Genomic DNA, 14,532 nt, shown 5'->3' with positions numbered 1-14,532 from the left:
GGCTCCATGCCAGATGGAGTGGGTAAGGCCATGAGAAGCGAAAGAAGCAGTTTCTGCCCTTAAGAAGCTTACAGCCAGTGGCCCAGATGTGATGTCATAGTGGAAACTATGCAGGCACCTTCTGATAGATCTATTGTCTGGCTTGCCTGGTGTGGGAAGCAGACGCATCTAGAATACCATCCAGGCAACCAATTTGGAGACAATTTGGAAAAACAAAGAATTGCTGAAGGTCTGTTTTATTTTACTTTCCAATTTGCCAGTTTCACTTTTGTCGAGTGTCTATCATGTTCTGGACACGGGAGATACAGAGTGAGAACAAAGAGTCCACACTGCGTGCACAGGCTAAGAACAAAGGGAATTAACTAGATGGCTTTTTCCAGAGGTCTTCAGACCGTGCATCCTTGAGCTCTCAAAACACGTGCATGACCACTTCACGGTGTCAGGAATGTACTGACTCATTCTGGAGTCAGGACCCCGGCTTTGATTGCCTAGACAGTTGCCAAGTCCCCCTGCTGGGTCTCCCTGCTTCTGTTCTTGTCTCATTAGAGTCTGTTCTCACACAGCCTTGGACATCAAGAGGGGTTATGAGAATGGAGAGGATGGGCAAGTCCTCATCTTGGTCTGTGAAGCTCTCAAATGCCTGGAGACCACGGTGCTGATACCAGTTAGATCTATTTCATTTCTCCTCTAAATAGCAAAGTCATAGAGAGGAAGCCCATGAAGGGAGGACTTGGTGGTGATCAGTAAACAAACTTTTCTTTCTCAGTAAACAAGCGTAAAATAAAAATGTTTATTAGAACTTCTTAAAGGGTGATGTGTCAGGCATCCATGTGTCTCCATCACTGGCTTTTAAAAAATGTTTTATTTTATATTGGCATATAGTTGATCTTCAGTGTTGTGTTAATTTCAGGTGTACAGCAGAGTGATTCAATTATACATATACCTATATCCATTCTTTCTCAGACTCTTTCCCCCATATGTTATTACAGGGTATTGAGTAGAGTTCCCCATGCTATATGGTAGTTATGCATATAGTATTATATGGTAGTCCTTGTTGGTTATCTACTTTATACATAGTAGTGTGTATATGTTCATCCTAAACTCCTAAGTTTCACTGGCTGTAAGTTCTAAAATGTCCATCTGTTCTCACTCCTCCCCACATGGTAAGTGCTCACAGCCTTTGTCTGCTTTCTTTCCAGTTGCCGTAAGCAGCCCTGCAGCTCAAGAGTTCACCGTCGATGTTGAGATCAGTTTTGAAAATGCCTCCTTCCTGGAGCCTATTAGAGCTTACTTGAACAACCTCAGTTTTCCAATTCAAGGGAATGACACTGACCTAGCTACCGACATTTTGAGCATCGAGGTGTCAACAGGTGAGTAAAAGGCCTGTTGCTTGAAAGAGGAGGATTGAGTTAATCAGAAGAAACTACTCTGGGCTGCTTACTGTTAGAGGGGGATGTGGGGTGTGAAGGGGAGCAGCCTGGGAAGAGGGAACCTCAGACAGGAGGCGATGGGATGGGTGGGTGAGGAGACTTACTGACCCAATATTTATATCTTAGCACCCCAAATTTCCTCCACCCCCCTTTTCTATGTCTCCCCCTTCCACGCTTCCAACAGCTTATGTTATAATCCTTTCAAGAAAGGCATTTTTAATTAATGTTTTATTGAAGTATGGTTGATTTGCAATATCGTGTTAGTTCCCACTGTACAGCAAAGTGAGTCAGTTATATATATCTATTCATTTTTAGATTCTTCTCCCATATAGATCATGACAGAGTATTGAATAGAGTTCCTTGTGCTATTCAGTAGGTTCTTGTCAGTTATCTGAAAGGCATTTTAACTCCTAGTACACAAAGCTGAGTATTTTGAAGGCCGGACAATGTGTGTCAAACACTAAACAATACCTGGAATGTGGTAGGTGGTCTGGAGATGGTCACTTTTGCCATCCTCTTAAGGCATATTCATTTTTCACGTGGGAGTCCAAAGTTATTCAAATCCCACCCCCACATCAATCTCAAAAACAAGCAAATGAAAACAGCACCAACAAAACAAAACAACCAAGAAGGCTTTAGCAGTGGGATTTCAGGTCAGTAAGAGAGAGATTTTTGACCAAGAGGGTCTCGTTGGTTTCCTTTGAATTACCAGTGCCCACCACACTCACTAGCAGCCGCGGCTTCCCTGTTTCCGCTTCACCCTGTCTACTGCTGCTTCACAGGACGGCAGCAGTGTCCAAGGATTCCGGGGGACTTGGGTGTCGCTCCTATTTCAGCAACAGTTCTTAGACGACTTTGCTTTGGAAAGCCATCCTGTGGGCCTTTGCCTTGATGCCCGCCTGCAGAATTCCCAGGAATATGGTGTTAGTCCAGTTTTAGATATAACCTCAAAGTCTTCAGAGCATTTTTCAATGTCAGTTTTCAATGGGATTAGAGTCTGCTTGGGCTGTTCACATCTGGCTTGAATATAAAAGGCACAAGTTTAGAATTATATTCTATATTTGTTATCTATTGCTTCCCCAAAACTTAGCATCTTAAAACAACAAACCCAGGATTCCCTGGCATTCCAGTGGTTAGGACTCTGTGCGTTCACTGCCAAGGGCCTGGATTTGATGCCTGGTTGGGAAACTAAGACCCCATAAGCCACATGGCGCAGCGAACACAAACAAACAAATAAAAGCAGCAAACATTTATCATGCTACACAGTCTCTGAGGGCCAGGAATCCAGGAAGAGCTTAGCCGGATGGCTCTGGCTCAGGGTCTCTCGTGAGGCTGTAGTCAAGCCATCAGCCTGAGTTGCCGTCATCTGAAGGCTCAACTGGGGCTGGAAAACCCACTTCCACGCTCACGCGTGTGGATGCTGGTAGATCCTCAGCTCCTCCACAGCTGTTGGCTGGAGACCTCAGTTCCTAATCGTGGGCCTCTCTGTGACATGTCCTCATCAATGCAGCTGGCTTCCCTCAGTCCAAATGATCAGAGGGAGAGAGAGAGAGAGAGAGTACATGTAACCAAGAGGGAAGCCACTTTGTCTATTAGAACTCAATCTCAGAAGTAATATAGCACCACTTCTGCTGTATACTATCGGTCACCCAGAACAATCCTAGCATAATATGAGTCACTGTTGCTCTTTAGTCACTAAGTTGTGTCCAACTCTTTTGCAACCCCGTGGACTATAGCCCACTAGGCTCCTCTGCCCATGGGATTTCTCAGGTAGGAATACTGGAGTGGGTAGCCATTCCCTTCTCCAGGGATCTTTCCAACTCAGGGGTTGAACCTGTGTCTTCTGCATTGGCAGGTGGATTGTTTAGCACTAAGCCAGAAGGAATCTATAAAAGGGTGTGGGTACGCAGAGGCAGGGATGGCTGGGGCCATCTTACAGGTTGGCTGCCATATACTCAAAGTCTGAGAATCTGTTTACCACCTTAACACTGTAGGCAGAGGCTGGGATAGTTGGCATTGCCCTCTTTTAGATGGCCATGCCTCACAAAAGGTGATATGTATGGGAATTACATGAACCTCATGCAGAGCCACTGAACTTCCCAGAAGGGCAGTATGGAGTGGCGTTAGGATTTCCTACAAGCGTAAGTACTTGTAATCTATAAATTGCACTTTTTTTCTCCTCACTGTTCTGGTTGACAGTCTGCAGACCTAACGGAAATGAAATCTGGTGCTCCTGTGAGACAGGGTATGAGTGGCCTCAGGAAAGTTGCCTCCATAATCTCACTTGTCAGGGACATGATGGTTCCTCTGCAGGGCGTCACTGCCATTGCCTTAAGGGACTGCCTCCCAAGGGACCTTTTTGCCAGCTCCAGGGAGGTAAGTAACTGCTCATTGAATGTTTGTTTGTTGAGTGCCCATTTGCTTTCAACTCAAGAAAATGTTTCTCTGTCCTGTGTGCACTGTGCTAACATGGGATTTTTTAAAATATGGCCCTGTGTTCTTAGCAGATGTTATCCTGAGAATGTCGGTCAGACTCAATGTGGGCTTTCAAGAAGATCTCAGGAACTCTTCCTCTGCCCTGTATAAGTCCTACATGACTGACCTGGAAACAGCGGTAGGTTGTGGTCCCAGGAGTCTCTTCACCAACAAACTCTGAGCTGAGCGGAATCTATTGCATTTACAGTGGGTTGTTTGCTTGAATCTCAGAATTCATGAAGCTTATGTTGAAACAATTTCTATACCTCTGGGATGATGATTTAAGAACTGCTCAAATCATACTGTGTTCAGAGGATGTTTTGACTTCTTGACCTGATATCGTCTTGACCCATGACATCATCTTGACCTTTGACATCATCTTGACCTTTGACATGATCTTGACCTCTTTGGCTTCATCTTGACTTTTGGCATCATCTTGACCATTTTGACACCATCTTGACCTTGAGATCATCTTGATCTACCATCTTTGACATCATCTTGACATATAGGTAGAAATTCTTCCCAGAATAGAATTGATTCAGATAAAATGTGGTGGCATTAACTCACTAAAACCTGTTCAAAGGCCCAAAGCCTTGGTCTAGAAGTAACAGATGGTGCATTTCTATTCATTTTTACACACCACACTGATGAAACCCCTAATATCTTTTGTGCAGACCAGTTAAGTCTGACATAGAGGATTCCACACCACTGGATACTAGAGGTCCTTAAGCATTCACACTTAAGGCAGATTTAAATTTACTCATGTAGATAGGTTTATCTGTGTCATACTTCAGATGCCACGTACCAGAAACAGACTCACAGATCCAGAGCACAGACTTGCTCCCAAGGGGGAGTGGAGGAAAGGACTGGGAGTTTGGGGTCAGCAGATGTAAACTATTATACATAGAATGGATAAAAAACAAGGTCCCGCTGGTAGCATAGGGAACTATATTCAGTATCCTCTGATCAACCATAATAGAAAAGAATATGAAAAAGTATGTATGCATATGAACATCTGCTCATGTTAAAGAGTATTCCCTCAATGTAAAATGTGTGCCAGACACTATTCTAAGTGCTTTACATTGGATTAATTCATCTAAACCTAAATACTTTGGTTGAATCAACTCATTTGGAATAGAGCTTCTCAACTGGGTGTGGCACAAATTGCTATAGGTAGACTGATGTAATGACCCCCCTTAACTCTCCAGGCAGCCAACCGCCTGCCTCAAACCAGTCAAGTAGGGGTTAACATTTGTTATCGGTGCCATGATGCAATGCTGATACAGGAGAGGTCTTGGATATCCAATTTGTATATCAGGCATGTAATAGTTCTGCACAGCATGAGAATCCTCCTCACGCACACAAGTCACACTACACATATCACACAACATAGTATACTTTTGAGGAAAAAAGACAGTAACATATTAATTGTTTGATTCTGCCCATCCAGCTCCCTAACACAGCACTTTGCAGGTGTAATCTACCCTGTAAATGTAACTTGATTCAAATAGAATCTCCTGCGGAGTTGGAATTCAGGGAAACAAAGTGGAGTTAAAAACATGAGTAAAAGCCACATTGGCTCAATCAGAGCTGTGATATGTTTAGTGAGGAACAGGGCAGTGTATTGGTCACAGGACGACACCTCATAGATTTCCAACTTCAGGAAATGTAAATTGACTGTGGCTCCCAACTGCTGCCCACTACCAGAGAATGAGCAGGGCAGATCTGTCTAATAAACACCTGACTCCGTTGAAGGCTAGACTGTACTTCTAGGCTCAGTCTAGATGATTTCATCTAACTCCGCCCCACTCCTGTTCAGTTTCACTTGGGTCTGCTGGCTCTGTCTGCCTTCCCTGATGCCTCCTCATTGCTTTCCTCTAGGCATTTCCCTAAGTCTTTTTTTTTTTAATTTGTTTGTGGTTGGGCTGGGTCTTCATTGCTGCATGAGCTTGCTCTAGTTTAGTGAGTGGGGCTGCTCTTCTTGTGATGCGGGGGCTTCTAATTGCAGTGGCGTCTCATTGCAGAGCAGGGACTCGAGGCAAGTGGGCTTCAGTAGTTGCAGCACGTGAGCTCAGTAGCTGTGGGTCTCGGGCTTGGTTTCCTTGAGGCATGTGGGATCTTCCCAGACCAGGGATTGAATCCATGTCTCCTGCATTGGCAGGTGGATTACTACTGAGCCACCAGGGAGCCTCCCTAAGTCAATATTTTTGCACATTTACTCTGGCGTTTGCTTCCTGGAGAACCCAGAATGACCTAGGTAAATAGAAATTAGTTCTCCAAAGATTTGACAAAGCTAGCGCTTATTCGGCCACTTAGCAAAATATACAGAGAGCATTTTACCGAAGGAGATAAGAAATACGGGCTTCCTGGTGGCTCGGTGGGTAAAAAATCCACCTTCAATTCACTAGACACAGGAGACACGTGTTCAGTCCCTGGGATGGGAAGATCTCCTGAAGGAGGGCATGGCAACCCACTCCAGTATGCTTGCCTGGACACATCAGAAGTGACCGAGCATGCACACACGATAAGAAATACACACTTTTTATTCTGTTTCAAATCATTTGACATATCTTTCAGTGGACCTTGATTAATGGTACTTGTCTTGCTTTATTTTCCAGTTCTGGAAGGGTTACAGTATTTTACCAGGCTTCAAATTGGTGACAGTGACAGGATTCAGGTAAGAATGCTATAATAGGGTAATTTTATCCAGTGGCGGGCTCAGTGGTAAAGAATCCGCCTGCAAGGCAGGAGCCGCAGGCGACATGGGTTTGATCCCTGGGTGGGAAAATCCTCTGGAGGAGGTCTTGGCAACTCACTCCAGTATTCTCACCTGGAGAATCCCATGGACAAAGGAGCCTAGCAGGCTACCATCCATAGAGTCAAAAAGAGTCGGACACAACTGAAGCGACTCAGCGCATGCACGCATCCAACGGCAGACACCAAAAGGTCAGTGAAAAAGCAAAAGCCTGTTAGAGGAGCACCGTCTGGGATGCCCAGTGGGAACAGTTTGATAGAGGTGAAGACAATGCCAGATTTCCGGGGCTTAAAGGGGAAGGAAATAATGAGAACACTAGCTCACTCCTTAGAGATACACCTACCTAGAGGGAAGGTGAGAAAAAGATTTGTGTTATTCTATGCATGCCTGAATTTTGCAAACAAAGACGTGGCATCTAGAAGGTCAGAAATACAAAAATGAAATGATGTCATTCAATGATGCCCTTATTTCATTTTTTTTAACATGTATTTATTTGGCTGTGCCAGGTCTTAGTTGCGGCACATGAAATCTTTAGTTGCAGCATGTGGGATCTAGTTCCCTGAACAGGGATCAAACCCAAGCCTCTGCATTGGGAGCATGGAGTCTCAGCCACTGGACACCAGGGAAGTCCCAAATATGCCTTTATTTTAGAAAATTAGCCAGCCACGGCTATCACGTTGCACAACACCATGTAATGCCTCCCCGTGGAGTTAGGTGCCCTGACAGCGCTGAGTATGTTTGCCCAGTGTCTTGAAAAGTCACTTGCCAATTGAAAAATTAAGAATGTTTCCAGAAGCATTGAGGATTTTGACTTCACTGGATATTCAGCATAGCTGGTAACCCTGGGTCAGCATGGCTGTGAGCCAACAGTCTCTACCTTGTAGTTAATACCCTTTGACCACTTGTGGGATTCAATTCACTCCACCCCATCTGGCTATTCTGGCCATTTATGTTACCTGTCTGCAGACATTTGAGTGTTTGAACCCTGCCTCAGGCTTTCAACTAGAGCTTAGAAATAAGTGGATTTCAGTGGACCCTCAAAGAAAAAGGTCCCCAAGCTCTTCCTGCCATTTTGCTTTCTTATGCAAACAAACCATAAGGATCTAGACTCTTCCAGGTCACTTACTGCTTTTACTGAACTGAGTGGTCTCCATGCAGGCCTGGAAGTGTGGTTGTGACGTACGAAATCACCACAACAACAACAACATCACCTGCGTTAATGCATAAAGCGAACGAGAAAGTCACACAGAACCTCAATCAGACCTACAAGGTGGACAGCAATTCCTTTCAGGTTACTTACAGCAGTAAGTAGACTATTGCTGCATTCTTCCTGTGTGTACATTCTACTTAGATGTGGTGATAGTATTTAGCATGATGTGTAAACCTGAGAAGTCACATGCCCACTTCCTCTGTCGAGAGAAACTCTCCAGTTCCTGGCATACAGGCTTTGTGCCTTCTCCCCACCATCGGCCACTTTGGCACCTCCTTTGGTTGGTGGCAGGCATGGAGGGTCCTAGCAGGGAGAGATTTTACAAGGCCACAGAGCCGTCTGGCCACAGAGCCATCTGGTTTAAGGATTTTTTTTTTTTTTAGTTAACAGACTCAAAATATTCAAAAAGGAGAACTAACATTGTGATGGTTGTTGCTGTTGTCACTCAGTCATGTCTGATTCTTTGTGACTCCATGGACTATAGCACACCAGGCTTTCCCATCCTTCACTATCTCCCAGAGTTTGCTCAAACTCATGTCCATTGAATCAGTGATACCATCCAACCATCACATCCTCTGTCTCTGGCTTCTCCTTCTGCCCTCAATCTTTCCCAGTTGGAAAAGACCTAATGAGTTGACTCTTCGCATCAGGTGGCCAAAGTATTGGAGCTTCAGCTTTAGCATCAGTCCTTCCAATGAGTATTAGGGTTGACAGACCCAAAACCTCCCCAGAAGTAGAACTAACGTTGAAATGGTGGAGGGGGGAGGTATTTATGAGATACACTGATACTGACCAGGGGTGCATTGTTACTTTGGAGCAGTAGTTCTCAAAGTGTGGCCCCACCAGCAGCATCCGCACCATCTGGGAGCTTGTTAGAAAAGCAAATTCTGGAGGTCACCCCAGACCAACCTGCGCCAGCCTGTATTTTGGCAAGCCCTCCAGGTGATTCTGCTGCAGGGGAGATTTGAGAACCACCGCTTCGGATCACATATAGCAGTGATAAGAGTCCTGGCATTTCAGATGCTCTCCCTCATTTTCCAAATGCGCTATAGAGTTGGGCTCTGTTGTGTAACTAGGTGGGTGGATCTACTGTTACCGGGGGGACAGCAAGGGGAGTCAACTGAGCAGAGATGTGATGAGCAAGCGATGACTGGCAGCTGTTGTGCGTAACTCAGGCCCATGGTTCACGACTGAAGGGGACTCCTCTTTGGAACAACACAGCCCACCATGGGGACGGCACTGAAGGGACTGTTGCAGGCACAGCTGGAAGGAAAGGCACCTCTTCTCAGGAGTGAGACCATCCTTACAATGGATTCATACTCTATCTCTTTACATTCAGGGCTAATATTTTTTGACATCCTATCATTCGGGAAGGAGAGGGTGGGACAAACTGAGAGCAAATCACCCTCAGGGTAAGTAACATCATTTTGCATGCCTCAGGTCACTACATGAAATATGCACAGGTGGCCTTGCTTCTGAATAGTTGACTGTGATGCTCTGAAATCTTATTTTATTCAGGAGCCTGAAAAATGTGGCAAGAGATATTTAGATACCTGGTTATTTTGAATATCATAGCACCCAAAATTAATTCTATGGTATTTTAGTCCCATGTTTACAGTACGAATGGGCTTCCCTTGTGGCTCAGCTGGTTAAGAATCTGCCTGCAATGCGGGAGGCCTGGGTTCGATCCCTGGGTTGGGAAGATCCCCTGGAGAAGGGAAAGGCTACCCACTCCAGTATTCTGGCCTGGAGAATTCCATAGACTGTATAGTCCATGGGGTCGCAAACAGTCCGACATGACTGACTGACTTTCAGTTTCACTTTACAGTAAGAACAGGGTGTGGCCTGAGCATAAAGAACCATCCAGAAGATGCCTCCCAGAACCTTATTCTTCAGCGCCTTAGATTTTCTCAATACATGGAATTCATGAAAAACATAGCTCAGCTTAGAGGGAAAACCTGCATGTTATATAAGCCATAAAAGCCCCCAAATAGCGAGTACTGTGTTTTTCTTTCTGTCTGTGAAATGACTGAATGCCACTTTTCTCGAGAAGTTCACTGTGAAACCAATAAGAATAGCTACGGTCCCTCCAAGTCACCCCCCACAAGATAGCTCTCACTGCTCCTGTTTTCCAGACAAGGAAGCCAAGGTTCAGAGACGCTCAGCAAGCTCCCCAGTGCCACACAGCTATGCCTGGCTCAGAGCCGGAATTCAAATTCAGATCTGTGTGTCTATGAAGCTGCCACTTTTATAGGCCCATCGGTGTTAGGTCTTTAAAAAACGTCTAATTTCCCAAGCACACTTTATTGTAAAAAATTAATTGGTTTTCCCACTTTTAATTTATCAAAGGCACAAGACAGAGCTTTCCGTCAGCGTGAGGTATCAATTATCAGTAACAAACAGTTGATATTTCTCAAATCAGGGGCAAAGAAACTTGATGTTTAAGTTAGTTGGTGTGACTTTTTCATAAGATATGCAATTTTCTACCAGACTATTAGAAATTTTTTCTTGCGTTTTTACTTTATAAATTTTACTGAAGTATAGTTGATTTACAATGTGTTAATTTCTGCTGTACAGCAAAGTGGTTCAATTATCTATATTTATATTTGTATGTTCTTTTTCACATTCTTCTTGACTGTGGTTTATAGTTCCCTGTGCTATACGATAAAACCTTGCTGTTTATCCAACGTATATATAATAGTTTGTATCTGCTAATCCCAACCTCCCAATCCATCCCTCCCCTATTCTCCTTCCCCTTGGCAACCACAAGAAAATACAAGTTCTTTGTATCTGTGACAGACTATTTGAAACACTGAAAATAGATTTGGGATCCCCATTAGCATCATTGACAACTCTTAAGTGTGCAAAGATCCCAAGCTAGAAACCGTGTCCCTAAGAGCTGGCTCGGTCACTCCCGGGCCCTCAGGTCCTAGCTGTCCAGGGAAAGAGTATGAGGAACACGTTGCATCATTCATCACCACGGAGACGTCTTGAGAACACCAGTGGTGGTAGCATTGGGGAGTAGCATTAATTCCATTCATTTGCTTTGGGATCCTAATAGCTTTTGTTTGGGTTTCCAGATGAAACGAAATTCTCCATCACACCAGAAATCATCTTTGAAGGAGATACAGTAACCCTGATGTGTGAGAATGAAGTTTTTTCCACCAATGTGTCCTGGATGCACGTGGAGACGGGCCTCGACATCCAGAACAGCACTGAAGTCTCCATCTACACCTCCATGCTCAACAACATGACCTCCGTGTCGCGCCTTATTATCCACAACATCACTCGGGTTTACATGGGTGGGTTGCCATCCAGCAACTGGGGCAAGGAAAGGAATGAAGGGCTAAGAAAGAATCAAATTGTGGTAGTTTGTATAGACAGCCTTTTCCTCTTCAAAAAGAAGCTCAAATTTTCACAACTGAAAATCCCATGGTGAATGAGCCAAGCAAATTTAGCCTGGGGAGACAAATATAATTTTCCACATTCACCGAAGCGTATGAGCTGGAACCTAAGACAAAAAAGCAGGCTTCTTTTTTTTTTAACATTTTTTTAAAATATGAGAAGAGCTTTGTTGAGGTAGAATTGACATAGAATAAACTGTACATATGTAAACTTAATATGCTTACATTTATAATTTAAATTATAACTTGCAGTATAATTTTGCACATATAGTTTAATAAGTTTTGGCATGTGTGTACACCTGTGCAACTACCACCGTAATCAAGATAGTGAACATAGTCATCATTGCTCTCCCCAAGTTTTCTTCTTCTCTGTTGTAAACCCTCCCACCTGTTCCTCCACAGCAACCACGGAAGCATAACTCTTACACCTGACATTCTAAAATTTAATAGCATCACTATAATCCAGATGTCAACAGAGGCATCTCATTTTCTCTGAATGAGAAACTGGACTGCAGACACATGGATTCTATCGGGTGTTTGTTGACTCTGACTTTGCCACAGAGTTAAATAGGATGCCAAAATGATCCACAATCTTCTGATTCTCCAAGGTTTTCCCATCTTCCCTTTGTACCTCTGAAGCATCCCCACACATTTTTTTCTTACCAGCAAGGACTCAGATTTCTGCTTTTTCCTTAGAACATCTCTCTACTCCTCACCATGTGGTATCAGAAATATCTCCTTCAACCTTCAATACCTCCTGAATATTCCTTTAGGGTTGCTTACAAGAAGTCTCATATGCTTTTGAAAATGATGTTTCATGAAGTACCACCATGATACATGAGATGAGGCCATCCTTCTTCTAGGGAACTAAACATGTGTAATAGTAATAATCCATGTCTTTTTGTGTATTCGCTACAGGTGAATACATTTGCAAACTGACATTAGATATTTTTGAATACGCATCCAGAAGAAAATTGGAAGTTATACCCATCCAGATACTGGCAAGTGAAGCTGTGGAGGTGATGTGTGACAACAATCCTGTGTCTTTGAACTGCTGCAGTGAGGTGAATGTGAATTGGAGTCAAATTGAATGGAAGCAGGAAGGGAGTATAAGCATTCCAGGTGAGCCTGTTAGAAACCTTTTTGCAAATAGGGTTTTTGCCTTTTGGCCAAGTAAAAGTGGAGATGCGGTGGGTAAAACAGCAAATGTCAGGTAGCTGGGTTTTTTCTAGACCTCAGACTGTGGAAGAAGTACTAGGTTTGAGGTCAGCTCCAGCTAAGCCTTGCTAGAACGAAATTCCCAAAATATGTACATGTAAGTGTCGCGTGTGCTCTGTGCTCAGGCATGGCCAGCTCCTTGTGACCCCACGCACTGTAGCCCAGCAGGAATACTGGAGTAGGTTGCCATTTTCTCCTCTAACAGATCTTCCCAGTCCAGGGATTGAACCTGAGTCTCCTGCGGCTCCTTGAATAGCAAGTGGATTTTTTACCTGCTGAGCCATTGGGGAAATCCATAAGTGTCATGCCTGGGTTGTAAACAAGATTCTGGCAAAGAAGATTCAAGAGGGAGTGATGGGATGACATAGGTTTATGGCATCTCCCCTGTAGAAAATCTCGTCCCCACTTCACTTTCCTTTCCCTCTTCAGTGAAGAGACAAAGATGAGGTCATGGGTTTTGCCTTGAAGTCTGACTTGGAGTCGAATTCCTGAGTCTCTCCTTCTGGTGTCTGTTCTTCCCACTTATTATCTGACTCTGTGTCTTTGGTTCTATATCTTTATCTATCAACCTGTTTGTCTCTCAATCAATGTCAATTTCTGATCCTGTTGGTTATCTGAGATCACGCTTGAAATTCCCCACCTTTCAGTTTGTACTGATGAATAATAAGAAGTGAAAAGTGAAAGTGAAAGTGAAGTCGTGTCCAACTCTTTGTGACCCCATGGACTGTAGCCTACCAGGCTTCTCCATCCATGGGATTCTTCAGGCAAGAAAACTGGAGTAGGTTACCATTTCCTTCTCCAGGGATCTTCCCCACCCAGGGATCGAACCTGGGTCTCCGGCATTGGAGGCAGATGCTTTAATAAATAATAATAAGTAGAAAAAATTAAAATAGCAATAGTGGTCTTTTTTGTGTAATGATTATGATCAATTTTTTAAAAACATGTTATCACTTGAAGAAAATTTTATATATTTTAATTGGACGATAATTGCTTTACAATGTTGTGTTGGGTTCTGCTGTACAGTATGCACCAGTTATAAGTATGCACATATTGTTATCACTTTAATTACATTTAAATTTGACCACAAGTTTGAAGCAGGCATTTTTTTTTCCTTCCATTTTCAAATAAGGAAATTGAGGTTCAAATTCAATGACTTATCCGAGGATGTCACAATAGAAAAAGAAAATAATTCACCTTGCTTCACAGTCTTTGTCTTGGCCACACTATATCACACATGCCTGGTGAGTCAGCCTTGGCATGAGCTGATCCAGCAGAAATTGTACTGTGAAACAGAAGACTGTTCTCTGCCTAGAAATCTCACATAGGCAGTTCTTCTCTTAAGAAATGACAGTATTATGTGCTCATCTTCCAAGTTAAAAAAAAATCATTAAAGCAATTGTAACTTTAGCCATGAAATCCATAAGTGTGGTGGAACTTTTATAAAGCCTTTCCTACTGGACAATATTAAATCATAAATAAAATAAGGATCAATTGAGATGTAACATTTTCTGAGCACATCTAGTTTGCAAAGCACATTTGTTTCCACCTTAAAGCACTCCGCAGAATGGTAAAGGCATCTGGTAACTGTTGAACAAGTTGACATATGGTCCATTTAGCCACTTCCTTGATTGTTAAGGAAGAGGAGGTGTAGACATCCTGAAGGAACTGCCAGGTGGGAGAAAGACCTTGCACAGTTCCCGTGACACTGACTTAGACGCTTTTAACTGTGAGTGGTGAAAAGCCTCACCCTCTGGCAAAGGAACCAGGAAGTCTACAGTACAGATGCTCAGGGACCTCTCTGTGGCCATCCCTGCTACAGACATTCTTAATGCCCTGGGCAGGCTCAACCAACAACAGAACAATGGATTTCCTGCCACCCAGCTGGGGCTGGCCTCACGGGGACACTTACAGGGGGTTCTCTGATGAATTTAACCTCTGCTTTCTCTAGACACCTGTCCTCTTTCCTTCTCCTTTGCCCTCCCCTCACTGGGGCCATCTTTCTCTAAATTCCACAAGTTCTCTTAGCAGCCATTTTTCTAA

At 43.7% G+C, this 14,532-nt stretch overlaps 1 protein-coding gene across 5 annotated transcripts in view; it reads left to right on the top strand.

Annotated features, from left to right (window-relative positions):
• The window catches only part of ADGRF5 (adhesion G protein-coupled receptor F5), a 113,102-nt gene that overhangs the window by 75,396 nt on the left and 23,174 nt on the right, over positions 1-14,532 (top strand). For 3 of the 5 annotated variants that reach the window (XM_068961033.1, XM_068961035.1, XM_068961036.1), the window contains exons 4-10: positions 1,200-1,370; positions 3,630-3,806; positions 3,935-4,044; positions 6,524-6,582; positions 7,819-7,964; positions 10,951-11,172; positions 12,193-12,396. In XM_068961033.1, coding sequence (XP_068817134.1) covers positions 1,200-1,370; positions 3,630-3,806; positions 3,935-4,044; positions 6,524-6,582; positions 7,819-7,964; positions 10,951-11,172; positions 12,193-12,396 — 1,089 coding nt within the window. The remainder of the gene's footprint in view (positions 1-1,199; positions 1,371-3,629; positions 3,807-3,934; positions 4,045-6,523; positions 6,583-7,818; positions 7,965-10,950; positions 11,173-12,192; positions 12,397-14,532) is intronic. The other 2 variants (XM_068961034.1, XM_068961032.1) reach the window with 1 other exon arrangement.

The sequence above is a fragment of the Capricornis sumatraensis genome, chromosome 22 (assembly GCF_032405125.1).
Source record: "Capricornis sumatraensis isolate serow.1 chromosome 22, serow.2, whole genome shotgun sequence".
Classification (NCBI taxonomy): Eukaryota; Metazoa; Chordata; class Mammalia; order Artiodactyla; family Bovidae; genus Capricornis; species Capricornis sumatraensis.
This window is presented reverse-complemented; position numbering and strand designations above follow the sequence as displayed.